Source organism: Patagioenas fasciata, chromosome 3 (genome assembly GCF_037038585.1).
Source record: "Patagioenas fasciata isolate bPatFas1 chromosome 3, bPatFas1.hap1, whole genome shotgun sequence".
Classification (NCBI taxonomy): Eukaryota; Metazoa; Chordata; class Aves; order Columbiformes; family Columbidae; genus Patagioenas; species Patagioenas fasciata.
The window spans coordinates 124,861,544-124,883,618 of record NC_092522.1 but is presented as its reverse complement, the minus strand read 5'-3'; the positions used below and the strand labels follow the sequence as shown (position 1 = coordinate 124,883,618).

Here is a 22,075-nt window from a genome sequence, read left to right as displayed (position 1 = left end):
CACCCTGCCAGACACAGCACCCATGAGACACAGCACCCATGAACCACAGCACCCATGAGACACAGCACCCATGAGCCACAGCACCCTGCCAGACACAGCACCCATGAGCCACAGCATCCATGAACCACAACACCCATGAGCCACAGCACCCATGAACCACAGCACCCTGCCAGACACAGCACCCATGAGACACAGCACCCATGAACCACAGCACCCCATGATCCACAGCACCCATGAACCATAGCACCCATGATCCACAGCATCCATGAACCATAGCACCCATGATCCACAGCACCCATGAGCCACAGCACCCTGCCAGACACAGCACCCATGAGACACAGCACCCATGGACCACAGCACCCCACGAACCACAGCGCCCTGCCAGACACAGCACCCATGAGCCACAGCACCCACGAGCCACAGCACCCACGAGCCACAGCACCCATGAACCACAGTGTCCTGCCAGACACAGCACCCATGAGACACAGCACCCATGAACCACAGCGCCCTGCCAGACACAGCACCCATGAGCCACAGCACCCATGAACCACAACACCCTACCAGACACAGCACCCATGAGCCACAGCACCCATGAACCACAACACCCTGTCAGACACAGCACCCATGAACTGTAGCACCCTATGAACCACAGCACCCACAAACCACAGCACCCATGAACCATAGCATCCCATGAGCCACAGCACCCATGAACTACAGCATCCCATGAGCCACAGCACCCGTGAACTACAGCATCCATGAGCCACAGCACCCATGAACTACAGCACCCCACGATCTACAGAATCCTCTGAGCTGCAGCATCCCATGACCTATAGCACCCATGAACTACAGCACCCCATGAGCCCCAGCACCCCATGCACCACAGCACCCCATGCACCACAGCACCCATGATCTACAGCACTCCACGAGCTACAGCACCCCACAAGCTACAGCAACCTGTGAGCTACAGCAGCCCATCATCTACAGCACCCCCCTGAGCTACAGCACCCCACCAGCTACAGCACCCTTGAACCTCAGCACCTCATGAGCCCAAACATCCCCTGAGCCTCAGCACCCCATAATCTACAGCATCCCACAAACTACAGCACCCCATAAGCTGCAGCACCCCATCAGCACCCCATGATCTACACACCCCATGAGGCACAGCACCCCATTAGCTACAGCACCCCAGGATCTACATGCCCCATGACCTACAGCACCCCATAAGCCCTAGCACCCCATAAGCTGCAGCACCCTATGAACCACAGTACCCCATTATGTGTGCACCCCATGATCTATGCACCCCATGATCTGTGCACCCCATAAACCGCAACACCCCCTGAGCTGCAGCCCTGGTAGCAGCCCCCGGCACAGCTCCTGTAAATGATCGTTCCAGCTCCTCTGTGCAACGCATGAGGAATCTGAGGGTGACACGGTCCCCTCCGGACAGCCGGGTACAACCATCGCCCTCCTGGCAGTGAGTGACGCCAATGAGCAGAGCCTGGCAGAGGCTTTCCCTGTCCCCAGGGTGACGGTGACACCAACACATCCGCACCACCTGCCCCTGCAACGCTGAGCTGCTCTGTGCACCATGGGCTTCTGTTTCCTGCAGAAACCCTCCCCAAACCCAAAGTTATTTTGCTTTTCCTGGGTGAGGAACCACCCTGCCCTGGCACTACCTGTTGGTTACACACACGGGTGCTCAAAAGGACCGTGGATCTGGGAATTGCGCTGCTGAAGGCAAAGAAATCACAGCTCTGCCTCCTGCGTGATTATTCTTTCAGCTTTTTACACCCTTCACCTCCTGTGTAAGTCTGGGTTTTCCTCCTTTTGCTTTCACAGGGTGCAGAACAGATGCAAAGCACATTCTGGATGGGCTCAGTGAGCCTCTCCTGCCCCTTCTCACCTGCACAACTTGAAAACCAAACGGAAATGTTGCTGGTGTCAGGGGGAGAAGAGCAGGGCTGGGAGCCAGGGGGGCACCTGTCACCTCCTGGCACGGGGGAAGGTCCCCTCAGCCCACGCTGAGAGCTAATTCAGTGTGACCATGGAGCATCCTCCCTCCCATGTCCTGCAGCAGAGCAGCAGAGGCTGTGACATTCAATAATTCCTGTCCTCACGAGCACTTTTGACACCGCTCCCCCTTGGGGCAGGTTTTGTGTGTCCCCGCTCCTGCATCTGGACACCAGGGCAGAACTGGGGACAGGACGCTGGGGACCCTGCAGCGATACTGCAGCAGGAACCCCCTGGGGACCGGAGGGACCTGGGTGTCCCACTGCGGTGACACATGTCACTGCTCGCCAGCAGCCTGCTTGAGGTGCCAGCACATGTGCAAAGCACAATTGTTCCTCGTTTCAGGTGTCAGCGGGTGGTGAAATGTGTCCCGGGGTCACACGTGCAAGCCGAGATCATTCCCTTTTCCAGATGGCAGGACCCATTCCTGCTACCACCCAGGAATTCTGTATTTTGGGTGTTTTCTCCCAAAGCTCTCCCCGGTGAGCACAGCAGATGCCTGGGGTGGAGCAGGGAGAGGGAGGGTGGCAGCAACACAGGACTGGGATAACCCTTGGTGGCCATTGGCCAGAGCAGAGGCCACAGCGCTGATGGCAAAGCACACGCTGGCAGCAGCACCCCTGGAGTGGGGCTCACCCGAGCGCCCACCCTGCACGGGGTCTGCGTGTTTGGGGTGCCCCACACGCACCCCTGCAGTCGTGCATGTGCGATGCACAGCAGAGGTGCACACACATGAGCACCCATGCAGACAGAGGGGCTGCAGGGCTGTGTACGATGTGGGAGTGTGTAATAGGGCATGTGCATGTGTGTAAATACAAGTGTGTGTGTGTAAATATGTGCGTATGTGTGGCTATGTTGGGGTGTGTATGTGTGCATATACATACGAGTGTGTGGGGGAGGGGGTGTGTGCACACAGGTGTGCATGGGTGTGCAAGAGTGTGAGTGTGCATATATGTGCACGTGTGTGTGTACAAGTGTGGGCAAGGGGATGCACACACATATGCCTGAGTGCGACTGCGTGTGCATACACAGGATGTGCTGGTACCGGCGTGTGCTGGTAGCAGAGCTGGGACCGGTGTGGGTGTGGGTGCTGGTGCCAGTTTGGGTGTGTGCCAGTACCAGTGTGGGTGCGGGTGTTGGTACTGGTGTGTGCTGGTGTGGTTGTGGGTGTCCATGCCGGTGTGTGCCAGTACCAGTGCGGGTGTGCACACTGGTGCCAGTGCCGGTGGTGTTGTGGGTATCGGTACCGGTACCAGCAGATGTGCGGGTGCCAGTGTAGGCACCAGTACCAGTTTGGGTGCGGGTGTTGGTACTGGTGTGTGCTGGTGTGGTTGTGGGTGTCCATGCCGGTGTGTGCTGGAACCAGTGCGGGTGTGCACACTGGTGCCAGTGCCGGTGGTGTTGTGGGTATCGGTACCGGTACCAGCAGATGTGCGGGTGCCAGTGTGGGCAGCAGTACCAGTGGGGTGCGGGTGTCGGTTCCAGTGGGGGTGCAGGTTTAGGTGAGGGTGCTGGTGTGTGCCGGTACTGGTTCCAGCAGGGGTGCGCGTGCTGGAACCAGTACCAATGGGTGTGTGAGTGTCTGTACCAGTGCAGGTGAGGGTGTGGGTGCCGTTTGGCATGAGGGTGTCGGCATCACTGCCAGTGTGGGTGCAGGCTGGGGTGAAAGTGCTGCTGTGTGCCCATACTGGTGACAGTGGAGGCGCTGGTGCCACATGGGGTGAAGGTGCCAGTGCCAGTACCAGTAACGGTGGGGGTGAAGGTGTCAGTACTGCTTGGGCTGTGGGTGCTGGTGTGTGCCGGACCAGTACCAGTGTGGGGTTATGGGTATCCATGCCAGTGGGGGTGTGGATGACGGTACTGATGGGGGTGCAGGTGCCAGTGCAGGTGTTGGTACCAGCAGCAGTGTGGGACCGCTGATGTCAGTACCAGTGGAGGTGCGGATGCTGGTACTGATGGGGGTCCAGATGCTGATACCAGTGTGGGTGCAGGTGCCAATACCGGTACCGGTGTGGGTGCAGATGCCAGTGCAGGTGCCAGTACCGACAGCAGTGTGGGGTTACGGGTGTCCATGCCAGTGGAGGTGTGGATGCCGGTACCCATTGGGGTGCGGATGCCGGTGCCGGTGGGGATGCAGGTGCCGGTATCGGTACTGATGGAGGTGCGGATGCAGGTGCCGCTACCGGTACTGATGGAGGTGCGGATGCCGGTGGGGATGCAGGTGCCGACAGCGGTACCGGTACTGACGGAGGTGTGGATGCCAGTGGGGATGCAGGTGCCAACAGCGGTACCGGTACTGATGGAGGTGCGGATGCCAGTGGGGATGCAGGTGCCAACAGCGGTACCGGTACTGACGGAGGTGTGGATGCCGGTGGGGATGCAGGTGCCGACAGCGGTACCGGTACTGATGGAGGTGCGGATGCCGGTGGGGATGCAGGTGCCGACACCGGTACCAGTGCGGGTGCGGACGCCGGTGCCGGTCCCGGTGGGGCGCGGGGGGGCGGTGGTGCTGAAGGACAGCTCCGCCCCCACCCGCCCCCTCCGCCCCCCCCTCCTCCTCCTCCTCCGCCGCTCCGCTCCGCGCCGGTCCCTCCGCCGCCGCCGCCGCCGCCGCCGCCGCCATGCCCCAGACGGCCCCGCCGCCGCCTCCCGCCGCCGCCGCCGCACGATGAAGCGGCAGAACGTGCGGACGCTGGCGCTCATCATGTGCACCTTCACCTACCTGCTGGTGGGAGCCGCCGTCTTCGACGCGCTGGAGTCGGAGGAGGAGACGGCGGAGCGGCGGCGGCTGGAGGCGAAGAGCCAGGAGCTGAAAAACAAATACAACCTCAGCGCCGAGAGCTACCGCGAACTCGAGTGGGTCGTGCTCAAGCTCAAGCCGCACAAGGCCGGAGTCCAGTGGAAATTCGCCGGGTCCTTTTACTTCGCCATCACCGTCATCACTACTATAGGTACGGGTTGTCCCCGCCCCGGTGTTTCCCGATGTCCCCGGAGACCCCATCCCTCCTCCCGGCCTCGGGATACCGGCTCCGGTCACCTCCCGCGCAGACCGTTGCCGATGCGCCCCGTCCCTGCGATATCGGGCGACCCGCTCGCCCGGCTCCTCCGCTACCAGGAAACCCCCCGCCCATCCCCGCGGTATCGGGGTGACCCGCCCGCCCGGCTCCTCCGCCACCGGGAACCCCCCGCCCGTCCCCGCGGTACCGGGGCGATTCTCCCGGGTGGCTTTTCCGCCACAGCGAAACCCCAGCCCAGATCCTCCCGAAGTCGCCCGTCCCCGTAGAGTCAGGGTGACCCGAGCCGCCCGCGGCTCCGCTGCCCTGGGAACCCCCCGCCAGGACCCCCCGCCCATCCCCGCGATATCGGGGATCCCTCTTGTCCCGGTTCCCCGTCCTCAGCGAACACCGACCCGCCCGTCCCCGTGGTCTCTGGTCTCCCGAGACGCCCTCCTGCTCCCAACCCCGCAGCCTTTGCCCCCATCCCAGCTTTGGGGACCCCGGCACGGACCCGGGGCTCCCCTCTGCAGCCCGGGGGTGTCGGGGGGGGGAAGTCTGAGCTGGGACCCCCTTCCAGCTCTGCGGGGGGGGTGCAGAGTCCGACAGGGCTGTGGGGGCTGAAAATGCTCGGGGGGGTCACAGTGAAACAGGCAATTTCCTCAGCTGACCCCTTCCCTGGAGGAGGAGGAGGAAGGTCCCGTGGGGACAGGGTTCCCTCACAACCCATCTCCTGCCCCTCCCAGCATGGTGGGATCCCCAGCCACGGAGGGGCCAGGGATGTGTCCCTCTGTCCCTGCAAGGGGGGTGCCATTGCTGCACCTCAATGCTCAGGGTGGTGTCTCAACCCCAACCCGACCTGACCCAGGGGTGCCCAGGGTGCCAGAAACCAGAGTCCCTGGGGAAGAGCTGCTGGGGGGTCCCCACTTTGAGAGGGGGGTTGCACAGTAGGGGGGCTGCATGCCCCCCCCAGGTTGCAGACTGCTGCTCCATGCGTTCACCCGGTCACATCATCGACTCATCTGTCCTTTGGGTCACCTCAATGGACTGCCTGGGGTCACCTACCGGCCCTCGGTCCCCAAACTGCCCCATCCTCAGCGCACTGAGGGCCTGGAGGGCTTGGGGACAGCTGGTGGCTGCACCAGAGTGGCACATGCTGGCTTGTGCCTGGCTGGCATCCCTGGTACCGGTACAGCCCTGGAGGGATACAGGCAGGAGCTGGAGGGAGGGGAAGGCCAGTGGGACACCAGGTTTGACACGCAGATGTTGGGGTGGCTGGTGGTTCCCAGGGCTGAGACACTGATGTTGGGGGTGGCTGTTGATTTTGGGTGCTGAGACATGGATGTTGGGGGTGCCTTTTGCTTCCCAGGGCTGAGATGTGGGGTGTCAAGGTGGCTGTTGGTTCCTGGGGCTGAGATAGGGGTGTTGGGGTGCCTGTTGGGTTTTGGGGCTGAGACACCGATGTTGGGGTGTCTGTTGGTTCCCAGGGCCGAGGTGCGGGTGTCGGAGCAGCCGCGGGCTGAGCGGAGGCAGCGTCTGGGCTCTCCCGGCTGGCGGGAGCAGCTGGGAAAGGCTTTGAAAGTGAAGACAAGCAGCTTATGTTTGACGTGAGAGGGAGGAGGAGCAGGCAAGGGGGTGCACGGGGGGGCTGGGGAGGGGAGCAGGAGCGAGCGGCATCTCGCCAGCCGACACAAAGGATGCTGCAGTGATGGAGGAGGGAGACAAAGCCAGTGGATGTGTGGGGTCCCGAGGGGCCGTGGGGCTGCAGGCAGGTGTTAGGGACCATGTTGTGCCCCCCTGGGGACACCCAGCTCCTCTGCCCTGCCTGCAGCCGCCTGGATGGGAGAGACGGAGCAGGGATGGGGGAGCGTGGCTGAGCCCCAGTCTAAGTGTTACACCCCAGGAAAGCATCCTCCAGCTGGGGCTGGGGGTTCAAACCTTAAAACCTCCTCTTGGGCTCGATGTGGGAGCTCAGAGGTTGGGGTGTTGACACCCAGCCCCAAAAAATGTGAGTCCAACCACAGCAGAGTGGGACAGAGTGCTCCCAAACTGGGATTTACTGCTCTGCAGGTGTCAAGTCCTCCTCTCCCGGTAGCTCCAGCCTCTCTGTAATGTCCGTGGGTGCACAGGGGGAAGGGGCATGGACAGAAATACACAATACAATATTGTTTTTATCAAAATCCAGACGATTTCGAAGGCAGGTGTTTTAGCTGGGCCGCTGCAATGGAGCTGGGGGAGCTGCTGAACGGGGCCAGCGTGGCCCAGCAGAGAGAACAAAATCATCAAAAGCCGTGAGAGGGGGAAGAAAATCCCATTATTGCCATGAAATGAGATTTTCCGGTGGGGAAAAGCAAACCAACCAAAGAGTCATTTTTCCAGGAAATCACCCCTCTGTGAAGCTCCTGTTGCAGCTGGGGGCTCCCCGCTGTGGCCATTGGGGTGCCAGGGCTCCAGCACTGGTTGGGGTCCCCAGCTCAGGGCGCAGGAAGCAGGAAAACCCAGGAGGGTGAGGGGTCCCACTCGGGAAGTTTCTTCTTATATTTTGCCACTTTTTAATACATTTAAAACATTTTATCTGGGAAAAGAGCCAAGAGACGAGCTACTCCGAAGGTCGTGACGTGCAGCCCCCCCAGGAGCTCCCGGGGACCCCCAAAGCACCGCAGAGGGGCACCAGGATATTTAGGTTTGCTGTCGCCCCTGCAAAGCTGGGGACAAGGGGAGCGACAGGGCAGACAGAGCCAGGTCTGGGGTCCCTTCCAGCAATGACAGTGTCAGTAGGACATATCCCCTGTCACCTCTGTCCCTGTCCCCTGTCACCTCCATCCCTGTCCCCTCCCCAGGGCCTCCACGCTCCAGGGATGGCTGTGACGGCTCTTGCTGGATTGCACCCAAAAAACGTGTCCCCCCCACCTCGCTGTGCGTGCGGCCACGAGCGGCCACATGGACCGGGGCAGGTGGTGGATGCCACCGCGGTGTCACCATCTGTCACAGCCCTCTGCCCTCCCCACTTGTTTATCAAGGGAGCAGGGACCTCGCCTAGGCCAGGAGACCACGGGGTGACACTGGGTTCGCACCGACCTTCTTCTGCTTGTGGTGTCCCCACCAGTCACCCTGTCACACCTGCTCACACCTACAGGCTTGGCCTGGGGATGAAGGACTTGAGGACACCACAGGACGTGCACCCCTGGTCACCTCTGGTGCCAGCGGTACCAGCACAACCCTCCCAGCACTGGCACCGGTGGGAGGGGAAGGACCCCCTGATTCTCTGGCCTTAGGGGATGCAGCACGGGGAGAACACAGGAGCCACCGCCACTGGGACAAGGAGGTCACGGTATTTTTGGGGCTGGTTGGGGTGAGGGAGGTCAGGGATGGGGCACCCGCTGCCTCCGGACATTTCTGTTCCCATCCTGCACTGGCCATGCCCGCCGAAAATGACGGCAGTCGAAATTAGTGTTGGCACCTACGGACATGCCTTTGATAGGTTTCAGAGTTAACATGCTGGAGGGGAAAGCTGTACCGCTGTGTTCCAGGGCTGGGACCCCAGGCGACAGGGAGAGACAGGAGCATCTCACCTCTTTCTAACCCTGGGGATGCGCAGAGGCCCCTTCCAGGCCGGCGGCTCCTTGGTCGCTGCGGGGTGTTCGTTTCGGTGCCCCTGTCGTGCTGCTGAGTGCAGGAGCTGCCAGAGAGCAGCTTTCCTCCCTCCCCAGTTAGATATCAGGCCACCCCCTGCCACCTTTGCCTGTGGTATGCTGGGATTGCTGCCTGGGGTGTTCACTCTGAAACCTAATGAGGGCATATGCACCTCCCCCCATACCAGGGACTTGCCCTGCACGATCATCCCTCCCCCACATCCCGCTCCCACCTCCCCCCCATCCTCTCCTCCTGCCTGGGCTATAAATTCCGGCTCTTCTCCATCCCGGAGCGATAACAGCAATTAATACTCGCTCCCTCCCTGCCCCCCCGCCCGGCCTCTCCCAGCTGATGTCTCATTAAACTCAACAGCAAAGCCTGACTCAGAGCAAGGCATAAACACCACGTGCCGAGCGGGAGATGCTCCAAGGCGAGGAAGGTTCATCCCCCAGGCAAAAAGGACCCAATTTCTTTGTGTTTTGAGGGTCTTTTTTCCCCAATTACCAAACCCCAGGGCTGGTTCCTTGGTCTCGGTGCTGCCAGGTCTGGTGCCAAGAGGCCAGAGCTGAGCCGGAGCTGCGGGAGAGCCCCGCTCTGCCGGCGTGTGATTTATGAGCCGGCTTAAATATTTATCAGGCAGCTCTCAGGCTGAAGTGACTGCGGTGCAGGATTTATAGCCGGCACCGCCGCCTCGGATAAATCACAGCCGGGGGGGTGAATGGAAGGAGCAAGAGCAGAGCGAGCTGCGGTGGGGGGGTCCCACCTGGCTGGCTGCACAGGAGGTGAAGGGGAGCGGCTGTGGGGCAGGAGGGCCCCACTGCTGCTGCAAGGTGCTGGTGCATGGTGCAAGGTGCTGGTGCACAGTGCATGGTGCATGGCTCTGCACACAACGCTGGGTGCTGGTGCATGGTGCTGGCGCACAGTGCATGGCGCTGGTGCATGGTGCAAGGTGCTGGTGCACAGTGCATGGTGCACGGCTCTGCACACAACGCTGGGTGCTGGTGCATGGTGCTGGTGCACAGTGCATGGTGCTGGTGCACGGCTCCGCACATGGCACTGGGCTCTGGTGCATGGTGCTGGTGCACAGTGCGTGGCTCTGCACATGGTGCTGGGCGCTGGTGCACAGTGCATGACTGTGCACATAGCACTGGGTGATTGGTGAAGGGCGCTGATACAAGGTGGTGGTGCACAGTGCTGAGCGCTGGTGCACATTGGTGGGTGTTGGTGCAGGGCACTGGTGCATGGTGCTGTGCACTGCACATGGTGCTGAGCACTGGTGCACAGTGCTAGCTGCTGGTGCACAGTGCTGGTGTTTGTTACCGTTGTACAGTGCTGGTGCATAGTGCATGGTACAGGTGCACAGTACTGGGTGCTGGTGCATGGTGGTGAGCACTGGTGCACAGCACTGGTGCCCTGTGGTGGGTGCTGGTGCATGGGGCTGGGCACAGACACACGGTGCTTGTGCACAGTGGTGAGCTCTGATGCATGGTGCTGGTGCACAGTGCCAGTGTCCTGTGCTGGGCGCTGGTGCACAGTATTGGTGCATGATGTTGGGCACTGGTGCTGGCTGCTGGTGCACAGTGGTGAGCACTGGTGCACGGTGCTGGGTGCTGGTCCACAATGGTGGGTGATGGTACACGGTGCTTCTGCACAGCTCTGGGCACTGGTGCATGTTACTGATGCACCATGCTGGTGCACAGCGCTGGGCACCGGTGCGTGTTATTGGTGCACGGTGCTGGGCACTGGTGCATGTTACTGTTGCACAGCATTGGGCACTGGTGCATGTTACTGGTGCACCGTGCTGGGCACTGGTGCACGGTGCTGGTGCACGGCGCTGGGCACTGGTGCATGTTACTGGTGCACGGTGCTGGGAACTGGTGCACATTACTGGTGCACGGTGCTGGGAACTGGTGCATGGTGCTGGTGCACAGTGGTGAGCACTGTGGGATGGTGCTGGGCGCTGGTGCACCCCCCCACCCTGCCAATACTCCAACTGAGCCAAGCACTGAGAGGAAGGAGCCGAATCCACTTTTCCCAGGGTGGGGGTGAAGGGGCCTGGGGGGGTGCAGAACTGAGCCATGGGGCAGCCAAGGCCTGAGCCAAAAATTGGTGGGGGATAACCCCATTTTCTGTAAAGAAGGAGCAGCACAGACCCACCCACGCCTCCTGAGGAATGGGACATAAGGAGCTTTGCAGTGAGGGCTCAGAAGCTCTGGGGGGGACACTGCATCATGTCACTCCCTGGGGACACGATGCTCCAGCTGGTGCTGCCTTCCCCTCCGCTGGGGTTTGGGGGAGCAGGGGGGTGCATTTGTAGATGGGCTGGGGGGAGTCAGGGCGGCATGGGAGCTACTTGGGGGGCTGAAGTTTGCAAGAGGCTGCGGTCACTGTCACCCCCGGGGGGCTCCCACGAGGTGATGCACAGGGGGTCATGGTCTCTCTGCCCAGGTGGAATTGGTGCAGGGGGCAGCTCGTGTCCTTGTCCCCATCCCTACCCACCCCGGCAGAAATCCGCCCTAAAGGCTTTAAATGACTTCTTATTCCACCCCCGGGGGCCCCTTTTCCCTGTGCAGGAAGGAGCGGAGCTCCTGCTCTCCACTTCAGCCATCCCAGGGGAGTGGGATTGTCCCCCCCGCAGGTCTGTGCTGTCCCTTGGCTTATGGGGTGTCCCCCCCCAAATAAAACCCAACAGGACCGTCCTGCAGGTCAGGGTGTCTGTGTGTGCCCAGCCATGCCCATTGCCGGGGTATCCCGCCCTGCACCCCAGCACAGAGAGCAGCCCCGAGGGCAGAGGGGGACCCGGCTGCACCCCCCTTTAGTGGAAGGAGGGAGGGGGGTCGGAGGGGCCAAGAAGGGGCCTGGCGGAGCCCCAGGATGGAGGGAAAACTGCCAGTTTTGGCGCAAACAGGGCGCTTGGCCGGCGCCGGGATTTTCCATGACACCATCCTGACCCCCCCGCCACGGCAGCATCCGGCCCCCGGCTGCGGGCAGCACCGCCCAGGGGGGACAGGCAGCGGCTGCACCCCCAGACCCTCCCGCTGGGCACCCCAGGAGCAGGGAGCGGGGTGGCTCTGAATCCATTTGGGGTGACACCCCCCAAGTGTACAGGAAGGGGTCGCGGTGACATGGGGACCAGGGGGGTGGCAGGGGCACAGGCAGCAGGGGATGGGAGGAGGTACTGGGGGGTTACCCCAATGCTGTGTTTTGGGGGGAGCTCAGGGTGTGGGTCCCACCTGCAGCCCCCCCAGCTTACTGGGGAGGTGGTGTCCTGGGGGGGGTGGATGTTGTATGGATGGGTAGATGGATGGACAGATAGATGGATGATGGATGGAAGGATGGATGGATGGACAGATAGATGGATGATGGATGGAAGGATGGAAGGATGGATAGACAGTTGGAGGGATGGAAGGATGGAAGGACGGATGAACAGATAGATGGAGGGATGGGTGGATGGATGGACAGATAGATGGATGATGGATGGAAGGATGGATAGACAGTTGAAGGGATGGAAGGATGGATGGACAGATAGATGGAGGGATGGATGGACGGGTGGAAGGATGAATGGGTGGATGATGGATGGATGGATGGATGGATGGATGGATGGATGGATGGACGGACAGATGGATGGATGGGTGGATGGATGGATGGATTGCTGGATGGATGGAAGGATGGATGGATGGACGGATGGATGGACGGATGGATGGACGGATGGATGGACGGATGGATGGACGGGTGGCAGGGTGTGAGGACAGCTGGCTGGCTGCCCCTTCTCCCGCCCCGGTGAAGGCACAGAGAGGACAGTCGCTGCTCCAGGTGCAGGACCCAGCTGGGACAGGGACACCTGTGTGCTGTGGTCCCAGTGCTCATTCCAGCTCCATGTCTCCCCAGAGTCCGGTCCCTCTGCTCCCGCTGCCTGCCCCCCTGCCCTGCCCAGGAGCTGTCCCCGGGCAGCACGAGCCCCTTCCTGGTCCTGGGGGGACAGAGGCACCGCAGGGCCCCTGTGTCCCCACGCAGCACCGTGTCCCCCTGTACCAGGGCTGTGTTTGCTCGGCAGTGCCGCTGGCTGCCACATGCTGCCTTTCCCAGCCGCTCCCCGCCTGCTTGTTTGCTCACTGTGCGAAGACAAGAGATCTCCCAGGCAGCACTGAGTGGCACCCCGAGTGCCACCTGCATCCCCTGGGTCCCCATCCCCAGCCGGGGGGACAGCCAAGGTCCCCAGGCTCAGCCTGGCACTGGTTAACTGGTAGGACTGGGAACAGCCTGAATTGCTGCTCTTGGCCACAGGTGATGGAGAGCTTGGCACTGCCCATGTCCTGCTTGTGCCTTGGCTGAGCTCGTGTCACCCAGGGGACACAGCAGGAAGCTGGTGCCCGTTAAACACTGAGCAGGTTGTTGGTCCTTACTGGGAGCAATGGGGCAGGGGGATGCAGGGCTGGCGCTTCTCAGAGGAGAAAGATGCTCCCTGTGGCACACAGGATCCCAGAAGATGCCCACCCACCCCAAGGGATGCCCACCCACCCAATAGGATGCCCACCCACCCCATGAGATACCCATCTACAACACAGGATGCCCACCTACCCCATAGGATGCCAACCACCTCAAGGGATGCCCACCCACCACCTCCATCTCTAGGGGACCCCCAGGGGTCTCTCCATGAGGAGAAGGGGGTGCCCAGGGCAAGCAACTGGGGGGCTCAGGGTGTTTGTTGCTTTTGGGTGCTAAAGGGCTTTGGGAGCAGGGGGGTTGCTGTGTGTTTGTGCCATACCAGGCAGCAGTGAGCGTGGGGTCTGCTCGGGCGGGTGGTCTCCATTGGGGGGATGACATCTCCAGAGGACGAGGCTTTTCCTCCACCAGGGCATCCCTGGGACACTCCTGACTGTGGATCCCCTGGTGTCTACAGGTGCAGTTGTGTCCCCCCTTTTCCCCCAGAATGCATGGGTATGTAGTGACCTCGGTGGCTGCTGCTGAACCTGCCAGGAAGGGGGACAGCACCCGAGGGCTGCGGGTTTCATGGTCTGAAGCCAGGCTTGAAAGGACAAGAGCTGAGTTCATCCCAGGCTTAGAAAGACAAGAGCTGGGTTCATCCTGGGCTTGGAAGGATGAGAGTTTATCCTGGGATTGGAAGGATGAGAGCTGAGTTCATCCCAGGCTTGGAAGGACAAAAGCTGGGTTCATCCCAGGCTTGGAAGGACAAGAGCTGGGTTCATTCTGGGCTTGGAAGGACAAGAGTTGGGTTCATCCCAGGCTTGGAACGATGAGAGCTTATCCTGGGATTGGAAGGATGAGAGCCAAGTTCATCCCAGGCTTGGAAGGACAAGAGCTGGGTTCATCCCAGGCTTGGAAGGATGAGAGCTGGGTTCATCCTGGGCTTGGAAGGACAACAGTTTACCCTGATTTGGAAGGATGAGAGCTGATTTCATCCCAGGCTTGGAAGGATGAGAGTTGTGTTAATCCTGAGCTTGGAAAGATGAGAATTGGTTTTGTCCCAGGCTTGGAAGGATGAGAGTTGGGTTCATCCCCAGAAACAGGGGCTGCTCCAAAGCACTGAAGACTGCTTTGGTGGATCCCCACATCAGCTGGGATGCCTGAACCTTCCTCATCATCCCGGCGATGGACAGGGAAAGCTGCAGCAGGTCAGACACCGCAGGGACCAGGCTGCTGCGCTGGCACGAGGTGGCAGCTCCACTGGTAAAGGGGGAGACACCAGCCCAGCAGACACCCTGGCTATGGGACGATGGTGACATGAGGAACCCCCCCTGCTACCAACAGGGACCTCGGGAGCATCCCCAGCTGCTGAACCACAGGAGGAGCAGCGTGGTGGCTCTGGCAGCGGGGTGCAGGGTTCCTGCCCGGGCATGGGGGTGACAAAGATGCTAAAGGGAGTGGAGCATCTCCCGTGTGAGGAAAGGCTGAGGGAGCTGGGGCTCTGGAGCTGGAGGAGACTGAGGGGGGACTCATTCATGTGGATCAATATGGAAAGGGGCAGTGTCAGGAGGAGGGAGCCAGGCTCTTCTGGGTGACAACCAGTGACAGGACAAGGGGCAATGGGTGCAAACTGGAACACAGGAGGTTCTGCTTAAAGATGAGAAGCAACCTGTTGGGGGTGAGGGCAGCAGAGCCTGGCCCAGGCTGCCCAGGGAGGTTGTGGAGTCTCCTTCTCTGCAGACATTCAAACCCGCCTGGACCCCTTCCTGTGGAACCTCAGCTGGGTGTTCCTGCTCCATGGGGGGATTGCACTGGATGAGCTTTCCAGGTCCCTTCCAATCCCTGACATCCTGGGATTCTGTGATTCTGTGAATCTGTGTATTTTGGCACCAGCCATGGCTTATGGCCACCAGCCCTCGCTCCCTGCCAGCCCTGATTTCCTGCAGAGGTTCTGTAAAGCAGGGAGACGGTTTTCTGACTGCTTCGTACCCCCAAAGCCTCAGTCCATCTCTTGTCATCAGCTGGGACTCCCCATCCCCTGCCCGGGCTCCGTGCACCCCCTTGTCCTGGCTCCCTGCACCCCCAGACTCCCTGTACCCCCACCCCCCTCCAGCACCCACTCCCACCCTAGGGACCCTCTCCCTGCCTTCCCAGCCCTTTGCACCCACCAACCATCCAACACTTCCCTCTGCAAATTCCCCCTCCTGTCATCCCCGGCAGCTGCTCCGCTAATCCCCCCATCCATCCATCCCTCTGACAGCCCGGGATTTGCTCCAGGCTTGGGCCAGCCCAGACCTGCACCTGCTCCCCGGAGCCATGGCCAGATCCCCCCCCAGCTCCTCCGCAGCCCTAAAAAGGAGACGAGCCGGCCGCGTTCCTCAGGGACATGTCATGTTTTCTCCCTGGGGACATTGTGTTTTCTCCCTGGGGACACACACGTCTGCTTGCAGCACCCTGAACGGGAGCCTGGAGCACCCCGACTTTGCAGCATCCCTCCTGGGACACCCCTTGGGTGGGGAGGCTTGGGGGGGCTGCAGGAGATGGAGAGGAGCAGGGATGCTGAGCCCCTTCTCATGGGGAGCGGAAGAAACCACAGAGGGATTTGGGGGAACTTCAACCTTTGTCACCTTCCCGGGGTGTCCCTCTCCCCATCAGCCAGAGATTTGATGTCCCAGTGACCTCCCCACCATCCTCAGACACGCTGGAGCTCAGGCAGCGTCCGCTAAAGCCGGGAAAGAGCAGCAGGGGCCCTGGCAGATTGACGGATGCTTGGACACGCTGTGAGAGCTCATAAAACTCCCTTCCCCGGAGAAACGGGGCTAAATATAGCGAGGGGAGGCTGTGCTGCTGTGGGCAGGGCGGGCAGGGACGGGGCTCGGGGGCAGCGCTCGGGGCTCGCGTCCTAAAACCGCATCCTTGGCCGGCTGATGCGCCAGGACTGGGGACGTTTGGGCTGTTGGGAAGGGGACGGAGGTGACAGGCAGGAGATGAATGGTCGACTGGCAGGGTGAGGGGTGGGATCCTGGTTTGAAAAGCAGCACCCAGGTGGCACAGTGTTGCCTTGGTGTCCCCTCTGCCACTGGGGAGGGGACAGGGAGCCACAGGTGGGGAGGGGACACCAAACAACAGCCCCTTTTTCCACCAGTGTGGGAAAGGACAGGCTGGAACCTGGCACCGGTAAGAGCAGCAGTGATCTCCAGTGATGCTCTTCAGTGATGCTCTTTGGCACTGGGGAGGCCAAACCTTGAATCCTGGGGCAGTTTTGGGCCCTCACGTCAAGAAAGGCCTTGAGGTGCTGGAGCGAGTGGAGAGAAGGGAACGGAGCTGGGGAGGGGCTGGAGCACAAGTGTGATGGGAGCGGCTGAGGGACCTGGGGGGTTCAGCTGGAGAACAGGAGCTGAGGGGAGACCTTCTGATCTCTGAACTGCCTGAAAGGAGCTTGGAGCCAGGGGGGTCGGGCTCTGCTCCCCAGGAACAAGCGCCAGGAGCAGAGGAAACGGCCTCAAGTTGCCCCAGGGGAGGTTGAGGTTGGATCTTGGGCTGCAGTCCCCTGGGGTGTCCCCGTGTCACAGCTCTGTGTCCCATCACCTCTGCTCTGCGGGGACCAGGAAGTGTGAGAATGTCCTCGGGATAAACCTCTGTTTGTCCGTCTCCTGACTTTTCCCGTGGATGAGGAAGAGGAGGGAAGAAAGGAAAAGAAGGGTAAGGGAAAGAAGGGCAAGGGAAAGAAGGGCAAGGGAAAGGGCAGGAACGGAAAGGGCAGGAAAGGAAAGGGCAAGAAAGGGCAGGAAAGGGCGGGAAAGGGCAGGAAAGGGCAGGAAAGGGCGGGAAAGGAAAGGGCGGGAAAGGAAAGGAAAGGGCGGGAAAGGAAAGGGTGGGAAAGGAAAGGGCAGGAGAGGAAAGGAAAGGGCGGGAAAGGAAAGGAAAGGAAAGGAAAGGAAAGGAAAGGAAAGGAAAGGAAAGGAAAGGAAAGGAAAGGAAAGGAAAGGAAAGGAAAGGAAAGGAAAGGAAAGGAAAGGAAAGGAAAGGAAAGGAAAGGAAAGGAAAGGAAAGGAAAGGAACAGTGTCACAGCTGGCGGGAGGGCAGCACCCCCATTCCATGGCTCCACCACCTCTGCCCAGCTACAGGAGCCCAGATCCCATCAGGGACAAATAATCTGCTGGCACAGTGACGGGATAAATCCTGCCTGTGTGGATTTTGCGCAGGCAGGAGATTAACTGAGACTCCAATGGGCTCCCCCGGGCTGGGTGCAGATGCTCCCCCAGCTCCCACGGACATGGCAGTGGGACATGGGGATGTGGGGACGTGGGGCTGGGTGACAGAGGGGCTGCTCCTGATTCTCCATTCCTTAAAAAATCTCTAATTTCTGCATCTCCTGTGTCTCTCCACCCGCTGCTCGGACACAGGCCACCCCGGGATGGGATTTCAGGGAAGAGCCATCTCCAACTTCATAGGATCACAGAATCATTTTGGTTGGAAAAGCCCCTCAAGATCATCCAGTCCAATCATAACCCCTGGCACTGCCCCATGTCCTGAGAACCTCATGTCCGTCTGTCCAGCCCTCCAGGGATGGTGACTCCAGCACTGCCCTGGGCAGCCTGTTCCAATGCCCCACAGCCCTTTGGGGAAGAAATTGTTCCCCAAATCCAACCTCAACCTCCTCTGGTCAACTTGAGGCTGTTTCCTCTGGTCCCCTCACTTGCTACTGGGGAACATCCCCCACCCCAGCCAGGGTCCATCCGAGCACCCGTCGGCCACCCCCACCCCAGCCCAGGGATGCGGCACCTTGTCAATCACCCAGCCCTCCAGCTCCTTTACTATGACCCCAGGACTTACCCCCTTCTCCAGCTCCATTTTCCTTTGGACTCCCCATTCCACCCATCTCTCAGAGTCCTCTGTGGTCACTCCTTGTTCCCAGGGGTCAGGATTGGGGTCCACCACTGGCGACTCACTCAGGGAAACTGTTTGAGGTGCTGCACCCCCCTACTTGGACCATCGAGCTGATTCCCCCTCTGCGGCTTTGCCCCCCAGGTTATGGCCACGCGGCACCCAGCACGGATGGGGGAAAGGTCTTCTGCATGGTCTACGCTCTGCTGGGGATCCCCCTCACCCTCGTCATGTTCCAGAGCCTGGGTGAGAGGATCAACACATTCGTCAGGTACCTTCTGCACCGCGTCAAGAAGTGCCTTGGCATGAGGCGGGCGGAGGTCTCCATGGCCAACATGGTCACCATCGGGTTCTTCTCCTGCATCAGCACCCTCTGCATCGGGGCAGCCGCCTTCTCCTACTACGAGCACTGGAGCTTCTTCCATGCCTACTACTACTGCTTCATCACCCTCACCACCATCGGCTTCGGGGACTATGTGGCCCTGCAGAAAGACGAAGCCCTCCAGAACAAGCCCCAGTATGTGGCCTTCAGCTTCGTCTACATCTTGACGGGCCTGACGGTCATCGGGGCGTTCCTCAACCTGGTGGTGTTGAGGTTCATGACCATGAACGCCGAGGACGAGAAGCGGGACGCCGAGCATCGCGCTCTGCTCACCCGCAACGGCCAAGCCAGCAGCGTCCACACCACGGACACGGCCGCGGCCACCCCGGCGGCCACGGGCGGCGGGTTCCGGAACGTCTACGCCGAGGTTCTCCACTTCCAATCCATGTGCTCGTGCCTGTGGTACAAGAGCCGGGAGAAGCTGCAGTATTCCATCCCCATGATCATCCCCAGGGACCTCTCCACCTCGGACACCTGCGTGGAGCAGAGTCACTCTTCGCCCGGCCGCTGTCCCCAGACCCCCAACAACCGATGCTTCTGCAATGCCCGCCGCTCGGCCATCAGCTCCGTCTCCACCGGCCTCCACAGCCTCGCCGCCTTCCCGGGGCTCACGAAGCGCCGCAGCTCCGTCTAACCCCAATCCATCCCCCCCAGACCCTCCTCCTCAGCCAAGGACTCTTCTTGGTCACAGCAGGAGGAGAATACTCCAGGGTTTGGATGTGGAGAGGGCAGCGGGCTCAGGATGGGACCCCTGGGGAGCCGGGGACCGTGCTGCTCTGGGATGGATACAGGAGGAGCGGCGATGCTGCCCTGGTCCTCCCCGACGCAGAAAATAAAACAAGGGAGCTACTGGTGTTATTTTATTTTAATTTATTTTATTTTTGCAAAAACCACTCCTCAAAAATGTGAAACTTGAAGAGCTGGAGGGTGTTTTAACCCAACGTGAGGTTTGAAGACGGGGGGGCGTGTGTACACCTGCAGCTCCCACTGTGGTGCCTCTGTGGAAGCAACTGGGGAGCCCCACGGCCCTGGGACAGCCCCACGGCAGCCCCACAACATCCCAAGCGCCATCCGGACACCGCGTGGGACACGGGGACAGGAGGACGTGGGGCTCCTGGTGCTGATCCTGCGTCCCGGCCCCTCCATCCTCTGCCTCCCGGGGAGGAAGGCAGCGAGGATGCCACGGCCAGAGATGTCACAGCGAAGGCGAGCGCGCATCAGCGCGCAAATCAGGCTAAGAGGGGCTTAGACAGAGCTTTTTTTCCGTCGCTGCGCACATCAGCTTGCCCCCGCGGCCGGGAAAACAAGACGTGAGTCACGTAGGCTGCCAAAAACTCGGTGGGCAGCCCGCCGGCAGCTTCACGGGGTCATTTTAACCCTTTTTAGATGGGCAAACCCGAGGACTCTCTGCCCCGGGATGCAGGAGCAGGAACCCCCCATCCCCATCCTCCCCTGGGGCCGGAGCCGTTACCCTCGAGAGCTTTTTTGGAGACAACCTGGGGCATTATAGGACTTTTTCAACCTCTGTCTTCACCTTCAACCTTCACGGGGAGCACCCCCAGCACCCAAAGCACAGGCTGTCCCCCTATCGATGTGGACACCGGGGGACACCGGGACATGCGCTGGTCCCTCTATGAGCCCCAAGGGTGTCAGGGGGACTTTGGGGACAGCCCAGGCACCCAACCCGCCTGTTTCATTTCTCACCTTTTACCAGAAGAAAAACCAATGTATTTCTAATACTTGACCTGTACATACTGTTAGATATCAAGAGGATATTTATTATAAATGGCGTTATCACCATATCTATAGAAATCTATAATTATCTATCAGATAGAGGAGTCTTGGGGGGAAATTCATTGATGACTGCGGGGAATTTCTCTTTCTGCTCTCTGCATCTTTCTCGTTGTTGGGCGCCCGTGGGCACCCACGCTCCTCCCGGCCAAGTTTCTCGGGTTCTCATGCCAAAGTCTATTTGTACCGCGGGGTTCTTCCTTTTTCCTTAGCGAGAGAGAAATAAAGGCTGGTTCAAACCTCGGCATCGCCTCGGCTCCTTCGTCGGGCGCCGGGTGAGGATGAGGAGCGGAGGGTCGCGGTCCCCTGGGGTGTCCCCGTGTCACAGCTCTGTGTCCCATCACCTCTGCTCTGCAGGGACCGGGAAGTGTGAGAATGTCCTCAGGATAAACCTCTGTTTGTCTGTCTCCTGGCTTTTCCCATGGATGAGGAAGAGGAGGAAAGAAAGAAAGGGAAAGGGAAAGGGAAAGGGAAAGGGAAAAGGGAAAAGGGAAAAGGGAAAAGGGAAAAGGGGAAAGGGGAAAGAAGGGAAAGGGGAAGGGAAGGGGAAGGGAAAAGGGGAAAGGGAAAGGGGAAAGAAGGGGAAGGGGAAGGGGAAGGGGAAGGGGAAGGGGAAGGGGAAGGGGAAGGGGAAGGGGAAGGGGCAGGGGCGGGAAGGGAAGGGAAGGGAAGGGAAGGGAAGGGGCGGGAAGGGGCGGGAAGGAAAGGAAAGGAAAGGAAAGGAAAGGAAAGGAAAGGAAAGGAAAGGAAAGGAAAGGAAAGGAAAGGAAAGGAAAGGAAAGGAAAGGAAAGGAAAGGAAAGGAAAGGAAAGGAAAGGAAAGGAAAGGAAAGGAAAGGAAAGGGTTCAGCATTGAGCTTTGGGCTACAGCATCCTATGGTAGGCTTATCAGGTGAGGGACCTTGGGCTGCCCCTCCCATCCCACCATCACACCCCAAGGAGGAGGGGGGGGGGTCCTGCAGCAGCTTCTCCCACCCAAGGAGCCCCCCAAATCCCAGCAGAGCTGTGTCCTTCCTGCTCGTGCCCATAGTGGCATCTCTGCAGCCTTCGCTCCATGGTGTGGGCTGGAGATGTCCCTCTGCTCCATGCAAGCAGCACCCAATGAGTGCGAGCAGCTGTGACCAGGGGGGACAGGGCTGAGCCCCCCTGTATTGAGCTATGCGGGGAAACTGAGGCACAGACAGGAGATCAATAGAGGGGAGAGCTGAGGGTACCTCTAGTGGTGTTGGGCATCCGGGTCCAAACTTCCAAGGGGATTTGGGCATCACCGGTGGCCAGAACACACCCGAATCATAGAATCATCGAACCACAGGGTGGTTTGGGTTGAAGGGACCTTAAAGCTCCCCCAGTGCCACCCCTGCCATGAGCAGGGACATCTTCAGCAGCTCAGGTTGCTCAGAGCCCCGTCCAGCCTGGCCTGGGATGTCTCCAGGGATGGTTCAGCCACCACCTCTCTGCCCAAGCTGGGCCAGGCTCTCACCACCCTCAGTGTAAACAGGATGACAGGGACATGTCATCCCCATGACTGGGGCCACCGGCAGAGCTCTGGGGTGCTCTCCTGCCTTCAAGTGGATAAAACTCCCTCCATTCAAACCCAGGCCAGAGCTTAATCTGCTAAAGCTAAGCCTACAAAGAGCAGGTGTGTCCTGGCAGCAGCCAATGGAGACAGCAGCTTGTCCCCAGGGTGCACCCATGGGGATGTGTTGGAGGAACTGGGAGGCTGCTGGTGCCACTGGACTGGGAGTGGTGGAGATGCCAGAGGGACCTAGAGAGGATGAAGGTGCCAGGGGGACCTGGAGAGGATGAAGGTACCAGGGGGACCTGGAGAGGATGAAGGTACCAGGGGGACCTGGAGAGGATGGAGATGCCAGAGGGACCTGAAGAGGGTGGAGATGCCAAAGGGACCTAGAGAGGATGAAGGTGCCAGGGAGACCTGGAGAGGATGGAGATGCCA

General features: G+C 60.3%; 1 protein-coding gene across 2 annotated transcripts; it reads left to right on the top strand.

Annotated features, from left to right (window-relative positions):
• The first annotated feature begins 4,608 nt into the window (after positions 1 to 4,608).
• KCNK3 (potassium two pore domain channel subfamily K member 3) lies at positions 4,609 to 20,365 on the top strand. Of its 2 annotated transcripts, none has more exons than XM_071807208.1 (2): positions 4,609 to 4,961; positions 18,094 to 20,365. In XM_071807208.1, exons 1-2 carry the CDS (start codon positions 4,679 to 4,681, stop codon positions 18,963 to 18,965), a joined length of 1,155 nt encoding a protein of 384 aa, XP_071663309.1. In that variant the 5' UTR covers positions 4,609 to 4,678; the 3' UTR covers positions 18,966 to 20,365. The 2 variants fall into 2 exon arrangements, with proteins under 2 accessions (XP_071663309.1, XP_071663310.1); XM_071807209.1 differs by lacking the exon at positions 4,609 to 4,961 and adding an exon at positions 8,757 to 9,466.
• The last annotated feature ends 1,710 nt before the right edge of the window (positions 20,366 to 22,075 follow it).